The 27,500-nt window shown below is 45.3% G+C and overlaps 2 protein-coding genes across 4 annotated transcripts in view; both read right to left on the bottom strand.

Annotated features, from left to right (window-relative positions):
- The window catches only part of LOC123507910 (Holliday junction resolvase MOC1, chloroplastic-like), an 11,269-nt gene extending 1,489 nt beyond the window's left edge, over window positions 1-9,780 (bottom strand). The window contains exons 1-5 of one of the 3 annotated variants that reach the window (XM_045261231.1): window positions 9,615-9,780; window positions 8,627-8,702; window positions 7,387-7,590; window positions 3,736-4,983; window positions 2,606-2,743 (exon numbers count right to left, since the gene is read on the bottom strand). In XM_045261231.1, the coding sequence (XP_045117166.1) occupies window positions 2,606-2,743; window positions 3,736-4,983; window positions 7,387-7,590; window positions 8,627-8,693 (1,657 nt within the window). In that variant the 5' untranslated portion in view covers window positions 8,694-8,702; window positions 9,615-9,780. Of the gene's footprint in view, window positions 1-2,605; window positions 2,744-3,735; window positions 4,984-7,386; window positions 7,591-8,626; window positions 8,703-9,175; window positions 9,232-9,614 lie in introns of those variants that run through there. The other 2 variants (XM_045261232.1, XM_045261230.1) reach the window with 2 other exon arrangements.
- A 15,075-nt stretch (window positions 9,781-24,855) lies between these two features.
- LOC123507613 (uncharacterized PE-PGRS family protein PE_PGRS10-like) overlaps window positions 24,856-27,500 on the bottom strand; it is a 17,407-nt gene continuing 14,762 nt past the window's right edge. The window contains exon 5 of the mRNA XM_045260627.1: window positions 24,856-27,500. This exon is cut by the window's right edge and continues 192 nt beyond it. Coding sequence (XP_045116562.1) covers window positions 25,672-27,500 — 1,829 coding nt within the window. The 3' untranslated portion in view covers window positions 24,856-25,671.

The raw sequence follows: 27,500 nt of genomic DNA, 5'->3' as shown, positions 1-27,500 counted from the left end.
TGATCTTATACAGCTTTAGGAACTTATGTGAGGGATTAAAATAGTGAAGACTCTGGCCATTAATCCTCTGACCTCCATAGACCCTTCCTCATGTCAATAAAATCGTCCAATTATACCAAAAACTCGTGGTAAAATGCGTCCCAGTACTGAAGGGGTTAGCATAGTCCTTATTACATTGCGGTGTCTTGTCTTAACGTAGTGAGTGTAAGGCTTGTATTCTCAACCACTTCTGCGCTTCACCTCTACTATTTCAAAAGACTTTCTCTAAATTTACATTAGTTTTTAAAGGTGTTTTTACGGTTCTAGAGGCAGAGTGACAAGATTTCTACATTATTAACTGTAGAAACACTCTTGAAAACTCCACTAATCATCTCTGTGGCCTTGGAAAACAGTCGTGGTGAGAGAGCAAAGCGTTTCTGAACACTGTACTCAGTCCGAAGTGTTGTGGGTGTGCTAGGGAAGATTATTCGTTGGTTTATAGCTTCTACTCACAAACGCATTGCTCTCTCACCAAGACAACTTTCTAAGGCTACAAAGACAACTACCTGGGTTTTCATGACAGTTTTCCCTTTTAGATTAAGTAAAAATCTTGCCAATCCATCACCAGAGTTATAGAAATACCCTTAAAAACACGAGTATCTTCAACTGGAGCCTTTGGAAAGCAGTGATGGTGGGAGAACAAGGCGTTTCAGAATACGTGCCTATTTTATTTCCTCTTCTTATGTTTCCTTAAGTGTTTTGTTAAGTGAGTGTTGTGACGAGTATACCACGCCATACTGGGAGACTTAAAAGAAAGCCCTGCATACACACACTGCAAAAAACTCATCGTAATACATTTTAATTTTGCTAAGATATAAGGTGTAATAGTGTTAAACACCGCGTGTTTAGAGAGTAAAGCACCTGTATTGGCAGTAACGAAAGAAACCCCAGCATTAGATCGTTTTGAAAGGCCGCTTCTGTCTGTCTGTCTGGGTGTCCTGTTCATGTTCTTGTTCTTGTGTTGTGAAGAAGAAAGTTGTCATTGGAGGTTTGTCTTGAGTGATGCAGACGAGAGGTGAAGTAGGAAGGAAGATTAGGAAGAAAAGGAGGAGGAGGAGGTGGAGGAGGAGGAGGAAGAGGAGGAGGAGGAGGAGGAGGAGGTGGTGGTGGAGGAGGAGGAGGAGGAGGAGGAGGAGGAGGAGGAGGAGGAGGAAGAAGAAGAGGAGGACCAAGAAGAAAAAAAGAAAGAGGAAAATGGAAGAGGAAAAAGGAAGAGGAAAAAGGAGGAGGAGGAGGAGGAGGAAGAGGAGGAAAAGAAAGAAGAAGAGGAGCAAGAAGAGGAAAAGAAAGAGGAAAAAGGAAGAGGAAAAGGAGGAGGAGGAGGATATGGAGGAGGAGGAGGAGGAGGAGGAGGGAAGAGGAAGAGAAGACAGAGCGAAAAATGATACATAAATAATACCAGAGAGAGAGAGAGAGTGTGTGTGTGTGTGTGTGTGTGTGTGTGTGTGTGTGTGTGTGTGTGTGTGTGTGTCTTCTTGGGTGGAAGATCAGCGTAAATGCCTTCCAGTGTTAGTTTTGTTGCATCACTGTTCCTTGTTTGTCATTCACGTCAGAAGTGTGTCGAGAAGTGTCGTGTCATTCAGCCAACTCACTCTCTGGGTTCAGTTGGGATACATACATAAGTAATTCTGTAGTAGTAGTAGTGGTAGTAGTAGAAGTGGTGGTGGTAGTGGTAGTGGTGGTGGTGGTAGTGGTGGTGGTAATGGTGGTGTTGGGTCTCTCTCTCTCTCTCTCTCTCTCTCTCTCTCTCTCTCTCTCTCTCTCTCTCTCTCTCTCTCTCTCTCTCTCTCTCTCTCTCTCTCTCTCTCTCTCTCTCTCTCTCTCTCTCTCTCTCTCTCTCTCTCTCTCTCTCTCTCTCTCTCTCTCTCTTATCTTGCTCTCTCTATCTCTCTCTATTCTCTCTCTCTCTCTCTCTCTCTCTCTCTTTTTCTAACCTGTTTTGCCGTATATAGCTTCTCAGTCCTTAGTCTCTATCTCTTCCACTAATCTACAAATATTATGTGTCTCCTTTTCATTATTTGCAGTCTTTTAGTTTCTCTCTGTCTATTCATTTTAAGATTGAGACCTAAACAACTTCATTTCCACTTCATTACCCACACAAAATGGATCTAAACTCTTTCCTCTCACTTAAGTAATCTCTAACTCAATATAAACTCCCTTCCTGCTTCTGTATTTCCATCTCCCTACTACCTGAACTCATGTAAGAGGGAGGTTTCAAGACATTCCTATTCTTTTGCCTAACTTTCTCCATCCTATATTCGGGAATTCGCATCTCAGTAGGCCTTTTTTAACCCCTTCAGTACCAGGACGCGTTTTCATATTCATTCATGTTACTATTTGGTGATTTTATTCAGGTTCAGATACTTATGTGGGGGTTAAGATAGTGAAGAGTCTGGCCATTAATCTTCTGACCTCCATAGACCCTAGCTAATGTCAGTAAAATGGTCTAATTGTACACAAACTCAATAAAATAGCGTCACATATACTGAAGGGGTTAATCGTGTTGCCCTTGGCCAGTTTTCCCCTCTTACATAAACAAGAGAACATCAACAGCACAGTAACTTACCCAGGAGGATGCCGAGGCTAGACAGGGCGAAGGCTCCATCCTCAGCCCTCGTGGTGCTGAAAGGGTCATCCTCATCATCATCACTGCTGCCGAAACTCCTCTTCCGCCTCACGACCGCAGGGAGGGGCACGCCGCCTACTGCAGAAGTGAAGGCAAGGGTGTTAGCTGCGGTGGTGGTTGTGGTGGTGGTGGTGGTGTGTGTAGTGGTTAATCTTACAGTATCAGTTGTGGTAAGATTTATTGATGGATTTGTATAGTGGTGGTTGTCTGTCTTTCATATTATCGTTGGGAGTTGTTGTGGTTGTATTAGTTCTTGTTGTTATGGTTGTAGTGGTTGTTGTTGTTGTTGTTGTTGTTGGTGGTGGTGGTGGTATTGTTTTGGTTCTATATGAGCCACAAGGTTGGTTATTCAGTCTCTACCATGCGGTCAGTCTTCTCTACGTATGTCATGCAGCGAGTTATCTGGTCTGTGTTCATCGTTACTGAAGTTAGAAACACACACACACACACACACACACTCTCTCTCTCTCTCTCTCTCTCTCTCTCTCTCTCTCTCTCTCTCTCTCTCTCTCTCTCTCTCTCTCTCTCTCTCTCTCTCTCTCTCTCTCTCTCTCTCTCTCTCTCTCTCTCTCTCTCTCTCTCTCTCTCTCTCTCTCTCTCTCTCTCTCTCTGCATGCTGGTTCTATAGGTCATGCACAAAATGGCTCCCCTCGTCGTGTCCACAATCACCAGTTAGTCAAGTCACCACCAGCTACAGTCAGGCGTTAGTTCCTTCCAGCGCACCAAGGGTCACTCTGCTGCCTCGTCCAGGTGACACTCGCAGCCTCTCTCAAGTGTCTTCTTGGTCCAGTGTTAACGAGGACTCAATGCGAGAATACTCTTGGTTTCGTTTCCCGTGTTCTTTCCCTCAAGACTTAGCTTTGGTTTGTTCTGGTTTGTTTGGTCTTGAGAGGAAAAATATTCGTTGCGCATTCACCAAGAGTGTTAATCATGCACCCCTCCCTTCCCATCTCTTCCACCTGCACTCAATACGTCCCTCCCTCCTTCCCACCTACTTCACCCACACCCCACACATGCTGAGGGGTCTGGCTAGGTTAGACCATTAGAGCATCCAGGACGTGCGAGCTTACTGTTGGCCGCGCCCTGGCTCAGCCTTAGTCTAGCGTTCAGGGCGGCCTCGGCGGCGTCCTCGGCGGCATCTTGCTGCAGTTCTCGGGCGTCCTCCGCGGCCTCAGCGGCGGCCTGTCTGGCTCTCAGCGCCACCTCCTGGGTAAAGCGCGCCATGTTTCTGGCGACATTTGCGTTCGATGATGCTTGTAAGGCGATTTTTGCTGCTTCTTCTGCCGCCTCTGCCATGAGCTGTCCCGCCAGGAGGTTGTTCCCTGCCGCTGCTGCAGCTGCTGCTGCTCTTCGGGTGGCCTCAAGTTCTGCTGCATCTTCTGCTGCTTCACGCGCTGCTTCTGCTGCTTCCTCCACTGCTTCTCTCATGAGTTGCCCCGCCAGGAGAGTGTTGCCTGATGCTGCAGCGGCGGCCGCTGCTCTCCTGAGGCCTTCAAGTTCCAGTGCGTCCTGCCTTGCCTCCAGTAACTCCTCCTGCACTTCACTCGGCAACAGCCCGCCAAATGCCGGAGCTGCAGCAGCACCACCAGGGCCTGCAGCAAAAGAGGCAGCAGCAGGAGAAGCAGCACTAAGAGGCACTCCCCCACCCGCTGCAGCGCCAGCAGCAGAGGCAGCAGCAGGAGAAATAGCACTCAGAGGCACTCCTCCACCTGCTGCAGCGCCAGGCGTTGCAGCAGCAGCAGCAGGAGAGACAGCACCTAGAGGCACTCCTCCACCCACTGCAGCAGCAGGACCTGTAGCAGCAGCACGACCAGCATTAGCAGCAGCAGCACTCAGAGGCACTCCTCCGCCAGCTGCAGCATCACCAGCAACAGCAGCAGGAGAAACAGCACTCAGAGGCACTCCTCCAGCAGCAGCAGGGGCAGCCGCAGCAGCAGCAGCAGGAGAAACAGCACTCAGAGGCACTCCTCCAGCAGCAGTAGGGGCAGCAGCCGCAGCAGCAGCAGCAGCACTTAGCGGCACTCCTCCTCTAGCTAGAGCAGTTCTGGTGAGGGCAAGTTCTGCTGCATCTTCTGCTTCGTCTTCCAGTGAGTCCCGGGCGTCCTCTGCTGAGTTGAGCAAGTCTAGCGGGTCCTCGAGGGAGTCGAGCACAGCAATGAGCGCCGCGCCAGTGTTCCTCGGAGCCCCGACGGTGTCTTCTGCTGAGTCGAGGATGTCTCTTGAGTCCTCCAGGGAGTCTACCACTGCGGTGAATGCCGGGCCGGTGCGGGTCGCTGGGCCGGCTGAGACCGAGAGGATGGCGGCGCCTGCTGTGCGAGCTGGGGAGAGCAGGAGTGGGTGACCTAACACACCCCGCCACGACACACCCCTGGCCGGGAGGGGCGCGCTGGTGGCAAGGCGGTGGCGTCGGTGAGAGGCTACAGAATGAGATATGAAGGCGATGGTGGCGATGGCACTCATGGCAAGGCGGTGATGCAGTGGTGGTGTCAAGGCGGTGATGATGATGTCAGGGTGGCAATAGAGGCGATGGTGGTGGTGATTTGCATAACACGAGGGGCATGAGGGCGGGGAGAGGCTGGCAACGCAGCGGTGGCCACCACGCCACCGCTCCGTCACACGCCAGGCCAGCAGTGAAAGGGAAAGTGACGCAGCCACACACTTTCGGATCCCAGGCAGTGCGCGGCGGCCGGAAAATGAACACAGGGAATCCACGCCACGCCAACTCATGACGCGGAAAGGGAAGGAATGATGCATGCATGTGTGTACGTCTGTGTGTTTACGAGTACTGACAGTCTTGTGCGCTGCTCGGGTCCGCAGTGTCCTTAAGTGATGCGTGTCGAGTGAAGCGGCAGGAAAGTCATCGAGAGGAGGAGAAGGAAGAGGAGGATGAACAAAATGAAGAGGAGGAAGGGAAGAGAAACAGGAGACGCAAACATTATCTAATCTCGTCGTATCAAATGTCCTTCACAATAAATAGTCGATTCATAGGAGTGAGTAGGAAAGTGACATGATGAAGAATATTCTGTAACAATGAATGCTGCAGCAAAGAGAGCAGCACCAGAAGACAAAGAAAGCACGGCAGCGGAAGAGAAGGCGAGCGTAAGGAGTGACACAGACGAAAGCTATGTAAAAAAGACACGTAAATATGATCACTGTGGGAAAGAAGCAGAAACCATGACGACTTATTTACAGGAAGCAACAAAGGAATGCTGGGCTCACTAATTTGACTTTCTTTCCTCTGCTGGTGCTGCATAGGAACGCTTCCCGGTTTGATAACACTCACACGCTCACAGCAGAGGAGGAACAGCTCCAACAAGTGTCGGTGCTGGCTTCACTCAGTTCATTCTATTTAATGTCCGTAGCGTGAACAGACAATTGTATACGAGTATGGACCGGTGAAGTGTTTGATGTTAATCCCTTCAGTGCCAGGACCTATTTTCATATTCATTCTGCTTACTATTTGGTGGTTTGATACAGCTTCAGAAACTCAAGTAGGGATTAAGAGAGTGAAGACTGTGCCCATTAATCGTTTGACTTCCATAGATCCTTCCTAATGTCAATAAAATCGTCTACTCATACCGAAGACTTAAGGTAGAAATATGTTCCAGTACTGAAGGGGTTATGATCTTTGCGGAGATGAAGGAGCGAGGTGTTGTAGGCGGAATTATACCTGGATATATAATTATTTATTTATCTAATTATTCATGTTTTATGTCGATGAATTGTGAGCGATGCACTATGAACACTAATTATTGATGTGGATGAGTGATATAGACATGGAAGATTTAGAAATATATACATACATTATATATAAGGATAGAAAATTATGAAAGGGAAGTTGATTTTACAAAGACAAGACTTAATATGAAATTGACTTTAAGACTTGAACTTAGAAGCTTGGAAAGTGATTAGAAAAATAATATATTACAAGTTTTCAAAAGCAAACATTTAAAGATTTTAATATAAACATTTTGGAGTGTATTTAAGACTTAATTACCAGGCGACACTGAAAGGCGAACAGACAGACAGACAGACAGACAGACACAGAATCAGACAAACACAAGAAAGACAGAATCAGACACAGACAGACAGAAGACAAACAGACAGATAAAAGCATAGACAACAGACAGACAGACAGACAGACAGAGAGACAGACAGACAGAAAGAAATAGTCAGAGTAACATGTACAAATATACAAATAGACAGACAGACATATAGATATACAGAGACAAATCAAAAGAGAGAGAGATGGACAAAAAGAAAGAAGAAAAAAAAAACAGAGAGAGAGAAAATGGAAGATAAAAAGCAAAGACAAAGACAAAAAAAAGATAAGCAAATAAACGACAGACTGAGAATAGAAAAGTTCAAACAGAAGCAAAGATGTAGAGAGAAAAGTTAATAAAGTGAGAAGATGCAGACGTCAGGGTAGAAAAGTAGAGACATTGACTTCTAAATTACAAAAAAAGAAGAAAAGAAAGAAAATGTAGAAAGAAAGAGAGAAATCCAAACTCAATCCCACATGCTGAGAAGTGAACCCCTTAAGCCCACAGTTTGAGGGAATCCAATCCTATTTGATGGCAGGAGTTCGTTGCTTTCATGGCTGCCGAGATGGAAGACAAGAAAAGAAAAAGGAGAAAGAAAGAGAGAAAAAGCCAAGCTTGATCCAACATGCTGAGGAGTGAACCCCTTTAAGCCCACAGTCAAAGGGAATCCAGTCCTACTTGATGGCAGGAGTTCGTTGCTTTCATGGCTGTCGAGGAGGAAGTCTTCTCTGCCAACAGGGTGAGACAAGCCGGGGATGTTGAGCACGATCACATCACTGCCCTCGCCCTCGTACCCCTTGTAGATCTTGTTGGCGCTGTACACACCCACGGGGACCCTGCCGCCCAGAGCTTGCTCCAGCCCCAGGTGTGACTTCTCCGACACTAAAACATTGACACATGCGCCACAGTTAGTATGTCAATGTAGTGTGTAGTTAGTCAGCGTCACTTGTCCTGAGATGCTGTGATTTTTTTTCTTTTATGTAAGAGGGGAAAGCTGACCAGGGGCAACAAAAGATTAACCTCCTCAATACTGGGACACATTTTACCTTGAGATTTGTGTACAATTAGACTATTTTATTGACATTAAGAAAGGTCTGTGGAGGTCAGAAGATTATTGGCTACAGTCTTTACTATTTTAACCCCTTCAATACCTGACCAGGGCAACAAAGATTAACCTCCTCAATAATGGGGAACAGATTTGTGTACGATTAGACTATTTTATTGACATTAAGAAAGGTCTGTGGAGGTCAGAAGAGTCTTTACTATTTTGTCAATACTGGAACACGATTAGACCATTTTATTGATATTAGGACAGATCTGTGGAGGTCAGAAGATTAATGGCCACAGTCTTCACTATTTTAATCTACCAGATAAGTTTGTGAAGCTGAATAAAATAATCAAATAGTAAGGAGAGTGAATATGGAAACGTGTCATGGTACTGAAGGGTTAGAAAATAAAAAAAGGGCCATTTAGTCGCCAGTCCCCTTTTAGGTCCGAGAGGGTTAGCCAAAAAAAAACATGTTGTGGTTGTAATGCCGTGCGCAGTGAAATTAATTGTATTAGTGTGAAGATAACTACCATTCACAAACGCTCTAGGCTTTGAAGGACTGCGTTAGGGTCACTGGTCAGTCAGGTTCTTTTAGGATTGTTTTGTTTTTACTGATGATGATTGGAAAGATATCTAAGTCTTTTTTTTCAGTCATTTAATAATCAAATGACTGATATATTACATTAATTTGTCGTTTGATTTTATTCTTTACATCATTATGCTTTTTTTTTTTTGTGAGAGGTGTGTACATACTTGTTATGATTACGTGCATGTGTGTGTGTGTGTGTGTGTGTGTGTGTGTGTGTGTGTGTGTGTGTGTGTGTGTGTGTGTGTGTGTGTGTGTGTGTCTGTGTGTCCATCCATACTCACGATAGAGTTGGGGAGCCGCTATGACCACCCCTAGAAGCGCCAGGAGGACCACCACTCGCGGCGCCATCTCGCGGGTCTGTAAGGAGAAGAGCGGGTCGTCATGGCTGGGCACAGGAACGCGCCAGGCTTACACAGGCGTCAGTGGCATAAGAGACCACAATGCAATGGTGGAGAAACATCAAACCGAAAAAAGCTCAAGGCTGAATCAAAAGTCCTGCTGGCAAAGATAGGTGCTGGTAGTGCGGGAGGAAGGAAGAGTGATAGTGCCAAGAAAGAGCATAGCACGTAGTAGATACTCGTATTTGTGATGCTGCGTCGTGGTTAGTGTCAGTAAAGATGATGACACGTGCCCAAGAGTGCCACGCCACCACACAGGGCTATGCAGCAGAGGCAACACAGTCACAAGGGGTGAGTGTGCCATGAGAGTGAGTCAGCGTGGTGCAGTGTGTCCAAGGCGCTCCACACTGCCACGCCTCTACGCCTCCACGCCACTCACTCCTCCCCTCACACCTTCCCCTGCCCCGCCTGAGTGACGCGTGATACCCTGACCTGGACACACAGCTGTCTCGTCAGGGGATATACGAGTAATGCCCTTGGAGGCTCGGCTGCTTTACTGTTTTATCTCCGTGAAGGAGAGTCAGTTGTGTAAACCCTCTTACGTCACTCTGAGTGAAAGGAACTTAGAAAGTGAGAGTACTTTCAACGGAAATAACTTAACTGCAGCTGAGTATGCAGTGAAATAGCATTATTTTACCTCGTAACGCTGTCCCTTTAATTTTACGTTGCCTGAAAACACATGCATTTTGTCCTTTGAATTGATGATAATAATAGCAAAGTTTTTTTTAATCCATCACTATCAAAATAAAGTCTTTTCCCTGCATTTCAGTTATTTCTGTACCGGAAATACTTCACAACCAGCAACAATTTCCATCTCACGGTGCCAGTACAAGACACTCAGCGGCACTCAATACAAACCATGAAAACTCACTTTAAAATGAAGAAGATAGAAAGAGAACAAGGCTGGTATCTTCCTTATCACCACCAGCAGTGCCTTGCCAAGTCTCTCCGGCACTGCAAGACTGACGAGCACTGTTCACGCTCTCTCAGTGGCACCGCACAGCAGACCTGACGCCTTGTGACCACCTGGCTGCTGGTGCGAGACTGAGGGGAAAGGCGGGATGGGGCCAAGAAATTATGCTGCCTCTCTGCAAGCCACGCCCATTTCCCGTGACGTCACTTCTGCCAGCCAATCACAGCACGTCCCTTTTACCTCCACCAGAGCAACAGCAAGGATAATTAAGAGGGAGAGTTTGACAGACACCCTTTTGGAGTGACTTAGAGAGGTTACGGACACAGGAGTGAAATATGTGTTACTTCTTGAGTGATGAATGAGGAAGATAAATATATAGATCTGTAGCTATGTTTGATGGAGAGAGAGAGAGAGAGAGAGAGAGAGAGAGAGAGAGAGATGGATAGACGTGATGGACGTGATGGCCTTTAGAAATGAGACAGATTAGACGAAAGTGGAGAAAAAATGGCACTTGCTTTCTATGGGCACGCACGCTCACACTCACACACACACACACACACACACACACACACACACACACACACACACACACACACACACACACACACACACACACACACACACATCTATTTTCATATCATATCTGTTCTCAATGGTAAAAATAGTACTGGTAGAAGTAGTAGTAGTAGTAGTAGTAGTAGTAGTAGTAGTAGTAATAGTAGCAGTAGCAGCAGTAGTAATAGTAGCAGCAGCAGTGTTTTAGAGATGTCTCTCCGAACAGGACTTTCTCTTCACTCCCCTCCCAGCAAGCGTGGTCAGGCAAACCAGAGCAAGTGTCACCTCATGTCTTCACTCCTTCATCTCCTTCCCTAGTGAACTCCCTGACTCCCTCACTGTTTCTGCTTCTCTATCTAACTCCCTCACTGTTTCTGCTTGTCTATCTAACTCTCTCACTGTTTCTGCTTGTCTCTGTAACTCCCTCACTATTTCTGGTCCTCTTACCTCCTCTTCTGAATCACTGCAAGCCACGGGAGAAGCAAAACTGGCCTTGTTCTTCAGTCTCCTTTATCTACCTAACTTTTTTACTCGGACCTACAAGAATACGTGGCCTTTTAACTTTTTCTCTACCTTTTCGTAGTGTGCGGATCTTCTTCACGTAGTAGTGCTAGTAGTGGTAGAAGTAGTAGTAGTAGTAGCAGTAGTAGTAGCTGTGGTGGTAATAGTAATAGTAGTAGCACAAAATGGTATATAAAAACAGAAATAGGAGTAGTAGTAGTAGTAGTAGTAGTATCTTTGGTGGTAATAGCAGCAGTAGTAATAAGAATAGCAGTAGTAGTAGCAGTAATAGTAGAAGTAGCAGCAGTAGTAGTAGCAGTAGCAGTAGCAGTAGCAGTAGTAGTAACAGTCCATTGTAGTACATGACACAAGCCAGTTGAGTTGCCAAACAAAACACAACACAGACACTCACGATTTTACATTAGCTCGGGAAAGACAAAACGAGAAGACGCGTTACCTTTCTCACCGCGTTTACCTGTTTACTGAGAAGGGAGGGGAGGGGATGAGTGGCAGTGTAGGGGGGAGGGAGACAGGGGTGGCGGTGTTGGTGGGGGTAGGAAAGGGGGAATGAGGGAAAGGAAGGTCGTGTGTAACCAGTTTGAGAAAGTGAGAGAGAGAGAGAGAGAGAGAGAGAGAGAGAGAGAGAGAGAGAGAGAGAGAGAGAGAATCCCTTTCACTTTATAGCTTAAATAATAGACAAGGACAGGGTATCATAAACTTCTATGTCTGTGTGTCTGTCTGTCTCTCTGTTTGTCTGTCTGTCTGTTTGTCTGTGTGTGTGTGTGTGTGTGTGTGTGTGTGTGTGTGTGTGTGTGTCTGTCTTGTGTGTCTGTCTGCCTGTCTGTGTGTGTGTGTGTGTGTGTGTGTGTGTGTTTGTCTGTCTGTCTGTCTGTCTTGTGTATTTCTGTCTCACTTTTGTTTCATTGTTTAATTTAATTTTGTGTTTTTTCTGCATCCATTTCTTTTCTTTTATTGATATTCTGATGCTTTCTTTCCTTCGTTCCCTTCACCTTTGTTTTATTGTCTTCTCTCTCTCTCTCTCTCTCTCTCTCTCTCTCTCTCTCTCTCTCTCTCTCTCTCTCTCTCTCTCTCTCTCTCTCTCTCTCTCTCTCTCTCTCTCTACAGCATTTCATTTCTCTGCCTCCTTGCACTACATCATCCTCCCCTCCTTCCATCCTCCCCTCCCTTCCCTCCTCCCTTCGCCCCTTCCCTCGCTCCTTCCCTCCCTTCCCTATCTCCCTTCGCCCCTCCCTTCCCTTCTTCCCTTCCTCCCTTCGCCCCTCCCTCCCCTCCTTCCCTCCTTTCCTCCAGCTATCTCTCCGCCTCTGCGCCCCTCCCTCTTCTCGCCTCTTTCTTCCTCGTGGCGACCTCCACTTAGCTCAGAACCTCCACTTTCGCTGACCGACACCGCTGGGAAATACCTCCTCCTTTTCCTCCTCCTCCTCCTCCTCCTCCTCCTTCTCCTCCTCCTAGTTTTATTATTTTTCTTTTTTTTATAGTTTGTTTCTCCTTTCTTCTTTTTTTCGTTTTCCATTCCAATCACTTTTCTTCCTCCTCCTCTTTCTCTTGTCTTTTTCCTCCTCCTCCTCCTCCTCCGTCTTCTCCTCCTCCTAGTTTGTGTCATTTTCTAGTCTTTCGCTTTTCCTTTCTTCTTTTTTTTTATTTTTCATTCCTGTCACTTTTTCTTCTCGTTCTCTTTCTCTTGTCTTTTTCTCCTTCGCCGTCTTTCATTTTCTTTCTCTCTCTCTCTCTCTCTCTCTCTCTCTCGCTTTTCCTTTCATTTTGTCGATTTTTATGCCTGTCACTTCCTTCTCCTCCTCTTCCTCCTTCTCTTTCTCCTTTCTTCCTCCTCCCTATGTAATTTCCTTTAGTTCTTACTTTCTTTATTCCTTCTGTGAGTTATTTTATTCTTTACTTTCCTTTACTAATCTTTACTAACCTAACCTAACCTAACCTAACCCAACCCAACCTAACCTAATCCAACGTAACCCAACTTAATTCAACCTAACCTTAGCTAACCTAACCCAACCTAACCCAACTCAACCCAACCCAACCCAACCTAACCTAACCTAACCCAACTCAACCCAACCTAACCCAACCCAACCTAACCTAACCTAACCTAACTCAACTCAACCCAACTCAAACTAACCTAAGCAAACCAAACAAAACCAAATCTCTCTAACTTAACCTAATCTAACTTAACCTAACCTAACCTTACTTAACCTATTTAGTATCTTCCATCTCTTACTTTGTCCAAAATTCTTCTTCTCGTAAACAAAGCTAACAGATTTCCCAAAAGATACGGTATTGATTCATCTTTCCTTTGTGTTCTCGTGGGATGTCTTTACGGGAGAGCCACACCTGACCACACCTCACCAGCCTCCCCTCCCGCTCCGCCTCCCTCCACACACCTGCCACACCTGCCCACTCATCACCCTCACCTTTCACACACACACACACACACACACACACACACACACACACACACACACACACACACACACACACACACACACACACACACACACACACACACACACACCTTTCTCACCAGGTATATAGCAACGAATAAGTAGCATCTCTCTCTCTCTCTCTCTCTCTCTCTCTCTCTCTCTCTCTCTCTCTCTCTCTCTCTCTCTCTCTCTCTCTCTCTCTCTCTCTCTCTCTGACGCAATGTTTAGCTGTGTTTCTTTCCTCTCTTCTTTTCTCTCCATCTCTCATTGTGAAGGGTGTGGTGGTGGTGGTGGTGGTGGAAGGTTGTATTTCAATCCGCTTTTGTGTTTAGATGTGTGTTGTGTGTGTGTGTGTGTGTGTGTGTGTGTGTGTGTGTGTGTGTGTGTGTGTGTGTGTGTGTGTGTGTGTGTGTGTGTGTCTTGGCACGAGAGAGTGGTTTCTATAAGTCTTGGCACGAAAGAAAGAGAGCGAGCCGACACACACACACACACACACACACACACACACACACACACACACACACACACACACACACACACACACACACACACACACACACACACACACACACACACACACACACTCGTTAGAATCTATTATTACACACCCTTATAATCAACACCAATGAACAGAAACAATGAAAACAATATCACGGTCACCTCAAACAATGGACTCAATAGCTGTAGAGAGAGAGAGAGAGAGAGAGAGAGAAGGCCCCAGCTAACCTCCTTGCCCAGTGTTGTGAGTGATCAGCTCTTTATTGCCCCCGTAGATTAGCTGAGTCACCACCATCACCACTATCACCATCACCATCACCATTAATCATTATCGTTAGCGTGTACGGAATTACCTGGGTGCATTCTCTCTCTCTCTCTCTCTCTCTCTCTCTCTCTCTCTCTCTCTCTCTCTCTCTCTCTCTGTTTTTTTCTTCTTTATTCAATCCGAACGTTTTTCTTTTCCTGTCACTGTTAATTCTTCTTTTGTTTGTGTTTTCTTTCATTATTCAATCTCTCTCTTCCTATTTCTTTTTTCTTTATACTTGTCTAACTTCTTTTCCTTATAGCAGTGTCTCCGTTCCTTTACTTTCTTTTTCTCCTTGAAGGTATGTGATTTATTTTCTCCTTCCTTTTTTTTTTTTTTTTTTCTTCAAGTGTCAGTAGTGGAGATAAGTGAAATGGTCCATGGCTTTCCTTTCATCCCAGGGGGTCTTGGGTTCGAATCCTGACCTCTCTCTCTCTCTCTCTCTCTCTCTCTCTCTCTCTGGAACGTATTCAGAAACGCTTTGCTCTCTCACCACGACTGTTTTCCAAGGCCACAGAGATGATTAGCAGGGTTTTCAAGAGTGTTTCTCCAGTTAATAGTGTAGAAATCGTGTCAATCTGCCTCTAGAACCATAAAAACACCTTTAAAAACTCGTGTCAATTTAAATAAACCCCCTTGAAATAGTGGAGGTGAAATGCAGAAGTGTTTGAGAATACGAGCCTGTCTCTTTCTTTCTCTTTCTCTCTCTTTCTCTCTCCAACAGGAAAGACTTAAAGCTCTGGTGCGTTTGCTTGTTGGCTTTCATGTGGAGGTTTATGTAAGTAGGTAGCAGTGACCAGCAGTGCGCGCCGTGCCGTTGGGTACATCAGGTTCACCAGCCCTCACTAGTAACAGAGGCATTTTTTCACGCTTTCTAATGCCTTACTGGGCTGAGCTTGCTTCTTACTTGCGGTTCACCCCTTCAGTACTGGGACGCTTTTTTTTACCATGGGTTTTGGATGCGATTAGACGATTTTATTGGCATTAGGAAGGGTTTATGGAGGTCAGAAGATTAATGGCCACAGTCTTCGCTATTTCAATCGCGACATAAGTTTCTGAAGCTGTATAAAATCACCAAATAGTAAGCAGAACGAATATGAAAACGCGTCATGGTACTGAAGGGATTGAGGACGAGTGATTGGTAAGCAGTGGTCAGGAGTTGCGGTGTCGTGTTCTACAAAATGTTTCCGACAAAAAGTAGTTTGAAGGAACGCCATTTATCGTATTCCCGTCTCGTTGTGGTCTCATTAGTGCAAGCATTAAGTTCGGTTAGATTTATAGCCACGAATTCAGTGAGTTTTGTGACGCAAGCACTTATAGCAAACATGTATGGACTGCTTTTTAGTTAGGTTAGACTAGTAGCCTTGTATTCAGTGAGTTTTGTTACGCATCCACTTCGACCAAACGTTTATGCACTGCTTGATATGTGAAGCAGGTATAGGAAAGACAAACATTCCACAATCACTCCTAGAAATCATGGTTTTTTTTATGTAAGAGAGGAAAGCTGATCAAGGGCAACAAAAATATATGAAAAAAGGCCTACTTAATTGTCAGTCCCCTTTCAGGTTAGAGTTAGCCAAAAGAAAAGGATAAATGTCTTCAAACCTCTCGCTTAAGTGAAGTCAAGGCATTGGAGGTTGGAAATACAGAAGGAGGTACAGGAGTTCCAGGGTTTACCGAATTTGTTGTTTGATATGGGTGATGTACGTACGTGGACACAGGAGACTGGTTCATTGCTACTAAGAAAAACCAGAAAGTGTCTCGCCGTTGTCACTTCCTTAAATGCATGTAGTGATGGAATTCTTAAACCCCTTCAGTACCATGACGCGTTTCCATATTCATTCTGCTTACTATTTGCTGGCTTTATACAGGCTCAGAAATTCATGTGGGGATTAAAATAGTGACTGGTCATTAATCTTCTGACCTCCATAGACCCTTCCTGATGTCAATAAAATGGTCTAATTGTACACAAATCTTAAGGTAAAAAATGTGTCTCAGTACTGAAGGGATTAATTCATTCTTGTACACGGGATGCAGAAGATTAGCTAAGGATACAACGAAAAGAAGAAGAACAAGAAGAATAGTAAGAAGAATGATAATAATAAGAAGAAGAAGAGAAAGAAAAAAGAAGAAGGAGAAGAAGAAGAAGAAAAAAAAAAGAAGAAGAAGAAGAAGAAGAAGAAGAAGAAGAAAAAGAAAAAGAAGAAGAAAAAGAGAAAGAAGAAAAAGAGAAAGAAGAAGAAGAAGAAGGAGGAGGAGGAGGAGGAGGAGGAGGAAGAAAACCATGGAAGAAAGCTTCACCTGCTCGTCCCTCCCTGAAAGAAAAGTATTTACTGGGAGAGTTCTGAAAGGGAAAGGCAATCTGTTCAGCGTGGATTACATAAGACTGGTTGAAGGTTCGGGAACAAAAAAAAGGAAACGAAAGTACAAAAAATATCGCACAGTCGCCTTTCCCTTTGTAGTGAGAGACGTACCAAAGGGAAAGCAAATGTATGACTTGAGATGTCTTGCTCTTCCTACCTGCATAGTGACTGTAAATCTCGTAACAATGAATTTACAAGAGGTACAAAAAATGACAGAACGTAAGGAAAAGTTGAATGCGTCTCTCTTCACAGTACAACAGAAATACATAAAAGGAGATGCTAATATGTTACTCCAGACGTCTCCCTCCATTTTGAGGGTAGTAATGGGGAGCTGGCCAAGTGTAAGTCATTGCTATAAAAACCTGGAGAAAAAAAGATAAATAATGAAAGGTCCCTCATTCCCCCGTCTCGCTGATAGTATATAGTGAAAGAGTAGAGATGGGAAAGGCAAATTTAATAGATGTACTCCAGATGTCTGCACTGCGCTCCGTCTTGTGAGGAAGTTGTGCTGCTTCTCACTCAAGCTTGTATGTCATAACCTTAACTAACCTAACTTAACTTAACTTAAATTAACCTCACCTAACATCACCTAACTTAACCTAACTTAACCTATCCTGTCTATACTCTAACCTAACCTAACCTAACCTACCTACCCTACCCTATCCAGTAACCTTACCTTTTCCTACCCTTCCTTATCCCACCTTACCTAACCCTTCCCTACCTTACCCTACACTTCCCTTCCCTTCCCTTCCCTACCCATCCCTTCCCATCCCTTCCCTATCCTTTCCTTCCCATCCCTTCCCTTCCCTTCCCTTCCCTTACATTCCATTCCCTTCCTTTCCCATTCCTAACCTAATGTAACCAGAACTAACTTAATCTAACCTAACCTAACCTAACTTGACCAGAGCGAGTAGCATAAACAGCTTCAGAAACTCATGTGGTGATTAAAATAGTGAAGACTCTGGCCCATTAATCTTCTGACCTCCATAGACCCTTCTTAATATCAATAAAATCGTCTAATCACACCCAAAACTCATGGTAAAAAAATGCGTCCCAGTACTGAAGGGTTTAAGACCTTTGGGATTTAAACTTCACTTCCTATTATCACTGTTTTCATTAAGGGATCCCTTTTTTTAGGTAGGGCTGTGGTTTTAATGTCAACTTTGCCAGAATAGCGTCAAGTGATCTAGTGAAGCCGTCTCATCTCCCTCAGTGTGGTGGGCAGGTGGCTGGTCAGGGTGAAGCCATCTCCGACTAAATTTCAAGTTTTTGCCTTAAATAATACAAGAAAACTATTTCAAGACAGCTCTTCTTCCTCCTCCTCCTCCTTCTCCTCCTCCCACTCTTCTTCCTTCCCTACTTGCATTTCATCCACTTCCAATCGTGTTCAGTGAGGGAGGAAAGGAGGTTGTTCAAGTTTTTGCCAGCAATACTGCAAGAAAACTACTTCAAGCACTCTTCTCCTTCTGCTTCTTGCTCTGTTTGTGTGTGACCCAGTGTGTGTCTGGAATTTTGGAAGATTAGTAGTAGTAGTAGTAGTAGTAGTAGTAGTAGTAGTAGTAGTAGTAGTAGTAGTGGTGGTGGTGGTGGTGGTGGTGGTGGTGGTGGTGGTAGTGGTAGTAGTAGTAGTAGTAGTGAGTAGAGAGAGAGAGAGAGAGAGAGAGAGAGAGAGAGAGAGAGAGAGAGAGAGAGAGAGAGAGAGAGAGACAGACAGAGACACACAGACACGTAAATAGAGAGAAAGTCAATCAGAAATAGGACTTTAGGTTAATCAATTCAATTTCATACGAGAAATGTGTGTAGCATTTGTCAGACGGCCACAAGTGACTGACAAACGGGTGAGATAGGAGTGGAGAGGATCGAGGGGGACGAGCGGGGCGAGTGGGACGAGAGGGACGAGAGGAAAGGGAGTGGGGCGAGTCAGAATGGTCAGTATTAGGGCAGAGGAGAAAAAAATATAACAAGACCACTTTTTGCTGGGAGAAAGTTGCTGTGTAGGATCCGTATAATGTTTTCTTTATAATGTGTATAGGTATGTAACGTCTCGTCTCGTCCCTCGCCTCGCCTCGTCTGTTTTCTCCACCTTATTTAATTGGTGTGTAGCTTTCCCTATGACACTCAGGCTCGTATTCTCAAACACTTCTATGGTTCACCTCCACTATTTCAAAAGGCTTTATTTCAATTGACACTAGTTTTTAAGGCGTTGTTACGGTTCTAGAGGCAGAGTGACAAGATTTCTACTTTATTAACTGGGGAAACACTCTTGAAAACCTCGCTTATCATCTCTGTGACCTTGTAAAACTGCTGTGGTGAGAGAGCAAAGCATTTTCAAGAAGTTTTTACGGTTCTAGAGGCAGAGTGACAAGATTTCTATAATATTAACTGGGAAACACTCTTGAAAACCTCGCTTATCATCTCTGTGGCCTTGGAAAATTGTCGTGGTGAGAGGGCAAAGCGTTTCTGAATACTGATCTCAGTGTGGGGGCAGCGGCGGGGGTATCTTCACCTCCTCGTGTTTCCTTGCTCGGCGTTGCTTGGTCTGTGTTCTGCTGTTGTGCTATCTGATGTGTGGTTCTGAGTCTATGTGGTTGTGTGGCTGTGCTTTCTTTTGCTGCTCTTGTTGTTGTTGTGGTTGTTGGTGGTGGTGTTGGTGGTGGTGGTGGTGGTGGTTTAGGTGCTGTTCTTGTTGGTCTTGTTTCTATTGATGTGTTTGTTTCTCCTTGCTACTACTACTACTACTGCTACTGCTACCGCTACTACTACAACTACTACTACTACTACTACTACTACTACTACTACTACTACTACTACTACTACTACAATAATTTCACTAATTCTTATCTCCCTCTTAGTACTTTGCATTTATAATATCAAGGAACTTTTTTATCTTGTTTATGGTGCAATTACAACCTTTCTTCTCTCCTTCCTCTCCTTTCCTTTTCCTCTCCCTCCTTCTCCCTCCCTCTCCCTCTCCCTCTCTCTCTCCCTCCCTCCATTCCTCCCCTCCCTTCCTCATCTTTTCTAATGGCTACCTACTTTTGTCGCTACTTTTCTTTTTTTGTATCGTTTTTTCTTACAAGATATTCCGCACACGTTTCTCTTTCGTTGCTCCGAACACCTGATACCCCGCGATTCGTTTTCTATTTCCCTTCGTCCCGTTTTCTCTAATTGATAATGCTTGCTTTTTCATATTTTTACTGTTTTTTTGTTATTTGATACAGGATCGTTTTACTGTGGAACTAGAGAGAGAGAGAGAGAGTGTGTGTGTGTGTGTGTGTGTGTCTTCGTTACAGTTCGTCATTTTCTTTTCTCCTTTTTATTGTTCCGAGCTGACCATAAACTTGTTCCTCTCGAGTCGAGTGGCGTCTCGAATTATGAACAAAAAAGTGTCAAATGAAAGCTGATGTTTTACTCCTGTTGAAACTGTTTTAACCTCTTCAGTAGCATGGCGCGTTTCCATATTCATTCTTCTTACTATTTGGTGATTTTACACAGCTTCAGAAACTCATGTGGGGATTGAAGATAGTGAAGACCGTGGCCATTAATCTTCCGACCTCCATAGACTCTTCCTAATATGAACAAAGTGGTCTAATCATACATAAATCTAAAGGTAAAAATGTGTTCCAGTACTGAAGGGGTTAAATGTGGTGCAGAGAGAGAGAGAGAGAGAGAGAGAGAGAGAGAGGAAAGACTGAAACTAAATTATATCACATTTCAAAACAGAGCAGAATTTTGAAATGCGAGAACAAAATAATGAAGGTTTGTCAGTTTCAAGGGCGCTTCTCACATTCACAAACTACAAGACGACCACAGCAACACAGCAGCAGTCCATCGCACGTGACACACACACACACACACGTGAGATGCGAATTCACGTGATGTTGATTTGATTCTCCGTAACTTTAATCTGGTTCTTCCTGTTCTATTATCCTTTCTCTCTCTCTCTCTCTCTCTCTCTCTCTCTCTCTCTCTCTCTCTCTCTCTCTCTCTCACAGTAAAAGACAAGATAAATCAGTTAATCTCATCTGAAAGTCATAATTTTGCCCAGCCACTGACCACCATCTCGTGTCTTCTGTCCCTCCTATACCCGGCAGCCACGCCTTCCCCAGCCTGTCTTCCCTGACCTGCCCAGCCACCGCCACACCCTCCTTGCCTGTCTGCCTGCCTCTCCTATTCAACCTGTTTGCTCGTCTCGAAATTCCATCTGTGAAAAATTCCTCTTAAATTATTTTCCACGTGATAAACTTTTTCTTTTTTTCACGTTGGCTGTCTGTACTTTCATGTTTATTGGTGTTTAAATGTGTATGTTTTTTTTTTTTTTTTTTTTTTTTTTGTTTTGTTTTGGTTTTTGTCTTGTGTGTGTGTGTGTGTGTGTGTGTGTGTGTGTGTGTGTGTGTGTGTGTGTGTGTGTGTGTGTGTGTGTAATGTACCTCGTTGTATGTGTTTTTAGGCATAATGATTTGCTGTGGTTTTGTTATTTTTTTGTTATTATCGTTTACATTGAGTGAAATAATATTTTTTTTCTTTTTTCTCTCTCTTTAACCCCTTCAGTACTAGGACACTTTTTCACCTTCATATTTGTGTACAATTGGACCATTTTATTGATATTAAGAAGGGTCTATGGAGGTCGGAAGTTGAATGGTAAGATTCTGCACTATTTTAATCCCTCCTCATGAGCTTCTGAAGTTGTATAAAATCAACAAATAGTAAGCAGAATGAATACGGAAACACGTCATGGTACTGAAATGGATTAACCTTTTTACCTCTGTAACGCATCTTTACCTTCTGTTTTGGGCATGATCAAACCATTTTATTGATATTAGGAAGGGCCTTTGGAGGTCAAAAGATTTGTGGCCAGAGTCATTAGTATTTCAATCTCCCAACATAAGTCTCTGAAGCTGTATAAAATCACCACATAGTAAGCAAGCAGAATGAATATGGAAACGCTTCTTGGTACTGAAGTGGTTAAAGGAAATTAATAAGTGTAAAATATTTCTGAGGGAGATTTACTTGCTATAAAATGTTTGTGTATCCATTTTTTTTTTTTTTTCTTATTTATACCATGTGGGCTTTTTACGGGAATTTATGGGCTAAAGTGGATATTTTTTGTGGTACCTCCTATCTCAAAGCCCACCCGCTCGGAAACCGTTGCCCCGAGTGAGGAAGCCCAACCTACACTCGGACCGTGGACAGGATTCGAACCCGTGCGCTTGGACCCCAAAGCGCGCATGGTTCCACTGTACCTTAATGTACTTTGAATGTACTAACTCAGTCCTTCAGTGTTAATTTTGTAGTCACCACACCCACCTACTACTGTCATTATACTTCCCGTAACTACCTTCACCACCACACCACCACCACCACCACCACCTATGTCTTGCTACCTATCTCCTTAACCCCTACAGTACCATGACTTCACCACCACCACCACCACCACCTATGTCCTGCTACCTATCTCCTTAACCCCTACCGTATCATGACGTGTTTTCATATCAACTCTGCTAATTATTTGGTGATTTTACACAACTTCAAAACTCATGTGGGGGATTAATATAGTGAAGACTGTGGCCATTAATCTTCTGACCTCCATAGACCCTTCCTGATGTCAGTAAAATGGTCTAATCACACCCAAAAATGGTAAAAATGTGTCTCAGTTCTGAAGGGATTAATAAACTTCAAAATGTTTATACTAATTCATTCTTTCTGTTTTTTACACCACCACCACCACCACCACCACCACCACCACCACCACCACCACCACCACCACACACGTCCCTATACCCACCCATCACCACCACCATCATCACCTGAACTACGCCTTACTACCACCACCACCACCATCACACTCCCTCTGATCTTACTCCACCTTACATATCCGCTTGCATTTTCTTCCCACCAGGACACGTGCATCTCACCTCCACTAACGCCATCAACACCGCCACGCCTTCTCTGTCCCCACCGCAGCGCCGCCACACCAGCAGAATCTCTTGTTCTCGCCACCACAACCTTGGCTTACCTATTAACAATGTCCCATGTACTTGTTTTGTGCTCTCTCTCTCTCTCTCTCTCTGTTTCCGTGTTTGTGTTTCTTTGTCTCTGTGTCTGTGTTTCTCTCTCTCTCTCTCTCTCTCTCTCTCTCTCTCTCTCTCTCTCTCTCTCTCTCTCTCTCTCTCTCTCTCTCTCTCCTTTTCCTTCTTTCCTCTTCTGGTTTCTTCTGTTTTCTTCTGTTTTCTTCTTCTTCGGAAGCGGTGTCTCGTAGACACACGAACATTGATCGGTCACTCCTGCTCTGATCTGCTCGCTAGTGTCACATTCGCTTATGTAAGGGTTTTCCGGTGCCTCGCCGCACGGTTGAGCCCTGGGCTTTTCAACTCTCGGGCTGTGGTTGTCCTCTCCCGTAGCATCTGTCCTCCTCTTCTTCTTCTTCTTCTTCTTCTTCTTCTCAGTGGGCTTTTTTTTTTTTTTTTTTTTTTTTTTTTTTTTGTCTTTTTGTTGCCCTTGGCCGGTCCTCCCATCTCACATAAAGGGGAAAAAAAAAAGGTACCTCAATATTAGACGGTTTGCTTTGGTTACCCTTTAAAATATCGAGATTCCTTTTTTATATTTCAAAGTTCATAGAAAGTTGCTTGTTTTATGGATAACTATGGGAACTTAACCCCTTCAGTACCATGACGCGTTTCCATATTAGTTCTGCTTACCATTTGGTGATTTCATACAGTTCCAAAAACTCATGTCGGGTAGTAAAATTGTGAAGACTGTGGTCATTTATCTTTTGACCTCCATAGATCCTACATAATGTCAATAAAATGGTCTAGTCGTACACAAATCTTAAGGTAAAAATGTGTCGCAGCTAAGGGTTTGGCAGAATGAAGGAGGGAGTGTACCTTGAGCTAAACCAGAAGACATAAGCACGGTGAATTGATGCTTTGCTAGGCTGAGACACTGAGAAATATTGAAGCAAAGACTTTGATGGCAGGAAGTGAATATACGTTTGCGTCTGTCCCTCTTCTCTTCTCCGCATGTATCGTATTTCCACTGTTAACCCTTCAATATTGAGACTTATTTTTACCTTGAGATTAGCGTACGATTAGACCATTTTATTTACATGAGGAAGGTTCTGTGGAGGTCAGAAGATTAGTGGCCACGATCTTCACTATTTCATTCCCCCACATATGTGTCTGAAGCTGCATTAAATTCACCAAATAGTAAGCAGAATGAATATTTAAACGCGTCATGGCACTGAAGAGGTTAATCCTAAATCATTACTCCTTTTTCTTCCCTGCTTCTTAATTTCCCTTTGTGTGAGATGTCACTTCTTAATGTTAGTTTGTTAGCCGAGTTGACCCTGAAAGTGACCCAGTTTTCTTTTGTTGTATCCTTTTATTTGGTTCTGTAATAAGTAGTGTTGTATTATCCGCTCCCCTAGAAGGCAAACCAAGACGTGACATTACAGCCTCCTCTAGTGGGTGTTAGTGTAGTGTTGTGGTGGACAGGAATAAACGTGGACGCAATGAGTACAAAGATACGCAATGAATAGAGAACAGTTGGGAAAAGTTATCTGGAGCGGCTGATTCTGCGACAAAGTGGGAATATGGTTGTATGAAGAAGTCTAGTGTATAAAGTAGCAGCCCTCTCTCTCTCTCTCTCTCTCTCTCTCGATGTTCGTGTCTATCGGAATTATATCTCGAGGATGACGAATCGGCTTCAACTTTTACCTGTTCTGGACACACCTGGGAATTAGCCTTCAGTTTTTCTCTTTCTTTTTTTTTTTTCTCTCTCTCTCCCTCTCTTTAAACCTCTACACTTTCTAAAGGACACATATATAGATTTCTCTCTCTCTCTCTCTCTCTCTCTCTCTCTCTCTCTCTCTCTCTCTCTCTCTCTCTCTCTCTCTCTCTCTCTCTCTCTCTCTCTCTCTCTCTCTCTCTCTCTCTCTCTCTCTCTCTCTCTCTCTCTCTCTCTCTCTTGATTACATTTGATTATCACCAAACTTTTCTTATCAACTTTCCTCCTGCCATCATAATTCAAGTCTGCACGCACCTGTTTCCACGTCTCTCACCTTAATTAGCGCCAACAAACGTCATTACAAGCCTGAGTCATGAAGTGGGAGTTTCAATATCCACTTCACCATCTGCTTGTCGTGCATTCAGTGTGGGAATCGTAGAATGGAAGGAAATGTTTGTCTTATAAAGTGAAAGGTCTTATAAGTTTTTTTTTTTTTTTTTTTTTTTTTTGTATTAGCTTACCTGTCGGACACGTACTAAAACTGCTGGTGTTTGTATTGAAGAGGGAAAGACGTGTGTGTGTGTGTGTGTGTGTGTGTGTGTGTGTGTGACTTACCGCTGTCTTGCGTATCACGTCTTGTAATCGTCGCCACCAGGTACTTCTACACCATACCTTAACCCTTTCACTGTGGTACGAGACACACTTACACACACACACACACACACACACACACACACACACACACACACACACACACACACACACACACACAAAGCAACAGAGGTACATCGCAAAACATCGACATTCTGTAGTTTATTTTACACTTGATTAAACGCAAGTAATAAAGATAATGAAGCAACAGAGACGAACAGACTGACGGGGAGAGGAAACATGGACACAGACACACGCCACGATATGTTACGGGAATGTGTTTGGTATAATATAAAACTATGTACACGTTAAAGGGAATCAGTAACTAAAGGTCAGTGGAGTTAATTAAGAACTAAAGAAAATAGCTTGACGACACAAAGGACACTTAAACTATTACTGAAAGCCAACCTGCAGCCTTCTTCTTCTTCTTCTTCTTCTTCTTCTTGTAGTCTCATTGGAATTGTAACGGTGTGTGTTTACTGTCTTGTGCTTGTTAATGCGTCTCCTGTTTTTGTTGTTTTCCTATTTTTTTTTTTTTTTTTCATCACCAATATCATGGAGTTTTAATGCTGCACTTAGATTCGTATACATATGTTAGCATTCTAAACCTGAATATTTGTCGATTCCTCGATTCTTCACCACAGATCGCTAAGCGCGGAGTCCAAACACTTTGATATCAGCAGAATCTAGTGATGCCTGATTTTGTGAGGTCAAAAATCTCTATCCCCCCTGTGTGTGTGTGTGTGTGTGTGTGTGTGTGTGTGTGTGTGTGTGTGTGTGTGTGTGTGTGTGTGTGTGTGTGTGTGTGTGTGTGTGTGTGTGTGTGTGTGTGTGTGTGTGTGTGTGTGTGTGTGTGCGAGTGCCACACCAGGATGAGCATAGGCAGGATGGCTGCTGCTGCTGCTGCGTTGGGCCAGCTGCACCGCCAGGAATCAAGCAGCCATCAGGTGGCGTGCCGCGGCCCGTCAGTGTTGGGAGTAGGAGTGTGTCGCGGGGGCTGCCGTCCAGTCAGTCTCCGTGATGGCTCTGTAAATGGTCTCTGCGATGTCAGTCAGGCCGCCCAGCAGCGTACCGAAGAACTCTCCCTTGGCGGACAGCAGGTTGGGCAGGATCTTTCCCAGGCGTGGCGGACCCTCGGTGGTGGTGGTGGTAGTGGTGGTGGTGGTGGTGGTGGTAGTGAAGGTGCTGCCGGTGGGCGCTGAGGCAGAGGCGAGCAGGTCGATGGTGCTGAAGTTGCCGCTGAGGGTGGTGGCCAGGATGGTGGCCAGACTCGGGGCCACTTCGAGATCGTTGGCGTCTCCGGCGAGGCCATCAAGATCAATGTCCAGGAAACCGTCGTCGTTGAGCTCCGCGCTGAGTGAAAAGTTAGTGTGGAGCGAGGCGTTGGCGGCAGCCGTCACGCTCAGCTCGCCATTCTGCAGAGCCGCCAGCTCCGAGGCGGGAAGGACCATCATGCCGTTCTTGCCGTTGATGTCCATGAGAAAACTTCCCAGGGGCTGGCTGGGATCCTCGATATCCTCTACGTTGTCGCTGAGCAGCTGGCCCAGGCTGTCCAGGGAGGCAGGGTCAAAGGAGGAGGCAGTGAAGGTCCCCGGTACCTCAGTGGGGTCCCCCGAAAAGTGATTGATCTCCACAGCCTCAGCGAGAGGCACCCCGACGTTATCCAGACCCGCCAAAGTCACGTCTGACACTCCTGAGGCTCCAAGGGGAATTCCGCCGGTGTCAAGGCTTGGCGCTGTTGCGTCAGTGAAGGTCACGCCTGCCCCATCTGATCCTGCAGCCTGTAGAGTCACTCCGTCAAGTCCACCAACGCCAAAGTTTGCTGTGTTCACACCTAAGTGAGTCTGCAGGTCACCCAGACTCACCCCTCCGAGCTGCAGGTCTCCAGAGCTGCCAAAAGGCAGCGACACTCCGTAAGACCCAGCCTGCAGCGCGTCCAGGCCCCCAGACCCACCCACGTAGCCTTCTGTGTTGCCAAGAGGCAAAGAAACACCGTAAGAACCGCTCTGTAGCCCATTCAAGCCTGCTGACCCACCTTGTACTCCTGCAGTGTTGCCAAGCGGTAAGGAAACGCCCTCAAAGCCTGCTGACCCACCCTGTAGCCCTGCAGTGTTGCCAAGAGGCAAAGAAACACCGTAAGAACCGCTCTGTAGCCCGTCTAAGCCTGCTGACCCACCCTGTAGCCCTGCAGTGTCACCAAGCGATAAAGAAACACCCTCGAAGCCAGCTGACCCACCCTGTAGTCCCCCTGTGTTTCCGAGGGGCAAGGCCACCCCGTAGGAATCACCCTGCAGCCCTCCAAACCCTGTAGGTGTCAGCTGCAGCCCCTCAAGACCCTCAGATCCTAGATAAGAGCCCCCAAAGCTTTCCGCCACGCCTTGCAGGTCCCCGGTGTTTCCCAGCAGGTCAGTGCCGACAAAGGTTGCCAAGTCGCCCTGCAGTGCACTCCCAGCCCCGAAGGACGCGCCCTGCAGTCCCTGCAAGTCTCCTGCGTTAAGGTTCAGAATGTCCCCTGGGATTATTTGTGGGTCCCCTTGTAGACCCCCGATCTCTGTTACTTGTAGTGGGACACCCACGGGACTGGCCGCCACCTGCCCCCCAACGCCATTCCCGCCGCCAATTGACACAGAGGCTCCGCTGGGTAACGAGCGAGACTGGATCAAGTCCTCGAGAGCTTCTAGTTCCTGCGCGAAGAAGTCTGGCGTTGAGAAGGAAGGGTTGGGCGCGCCCAGAGCCACATGGTACGCGGGATCTACGGTGTTCAGGTCCAGTGGTACGCCAGACGGGACCACGG

This window comes from Portunus trituberculatus, chromosome 23 (genome assembly GCF_017591435.1).
Source record: "Portunus trituberculatus isolate SZX2019 chromosome 23, ASM1759143v1, whole genome shotgun sequence".
Taxonomy (NCBI): domain Eukaryota; kingdom Metazoa; phylum Arthropoda; class Malacostraca; order Decapoda; family Portunidae; genus Portunus; species Portunus trituberculatus.
The sequence above is the reverse complement of the archived record's forward strand: the minus strand, read 5'-3'. Positions and strand labels throughout refer to the sequence as shown.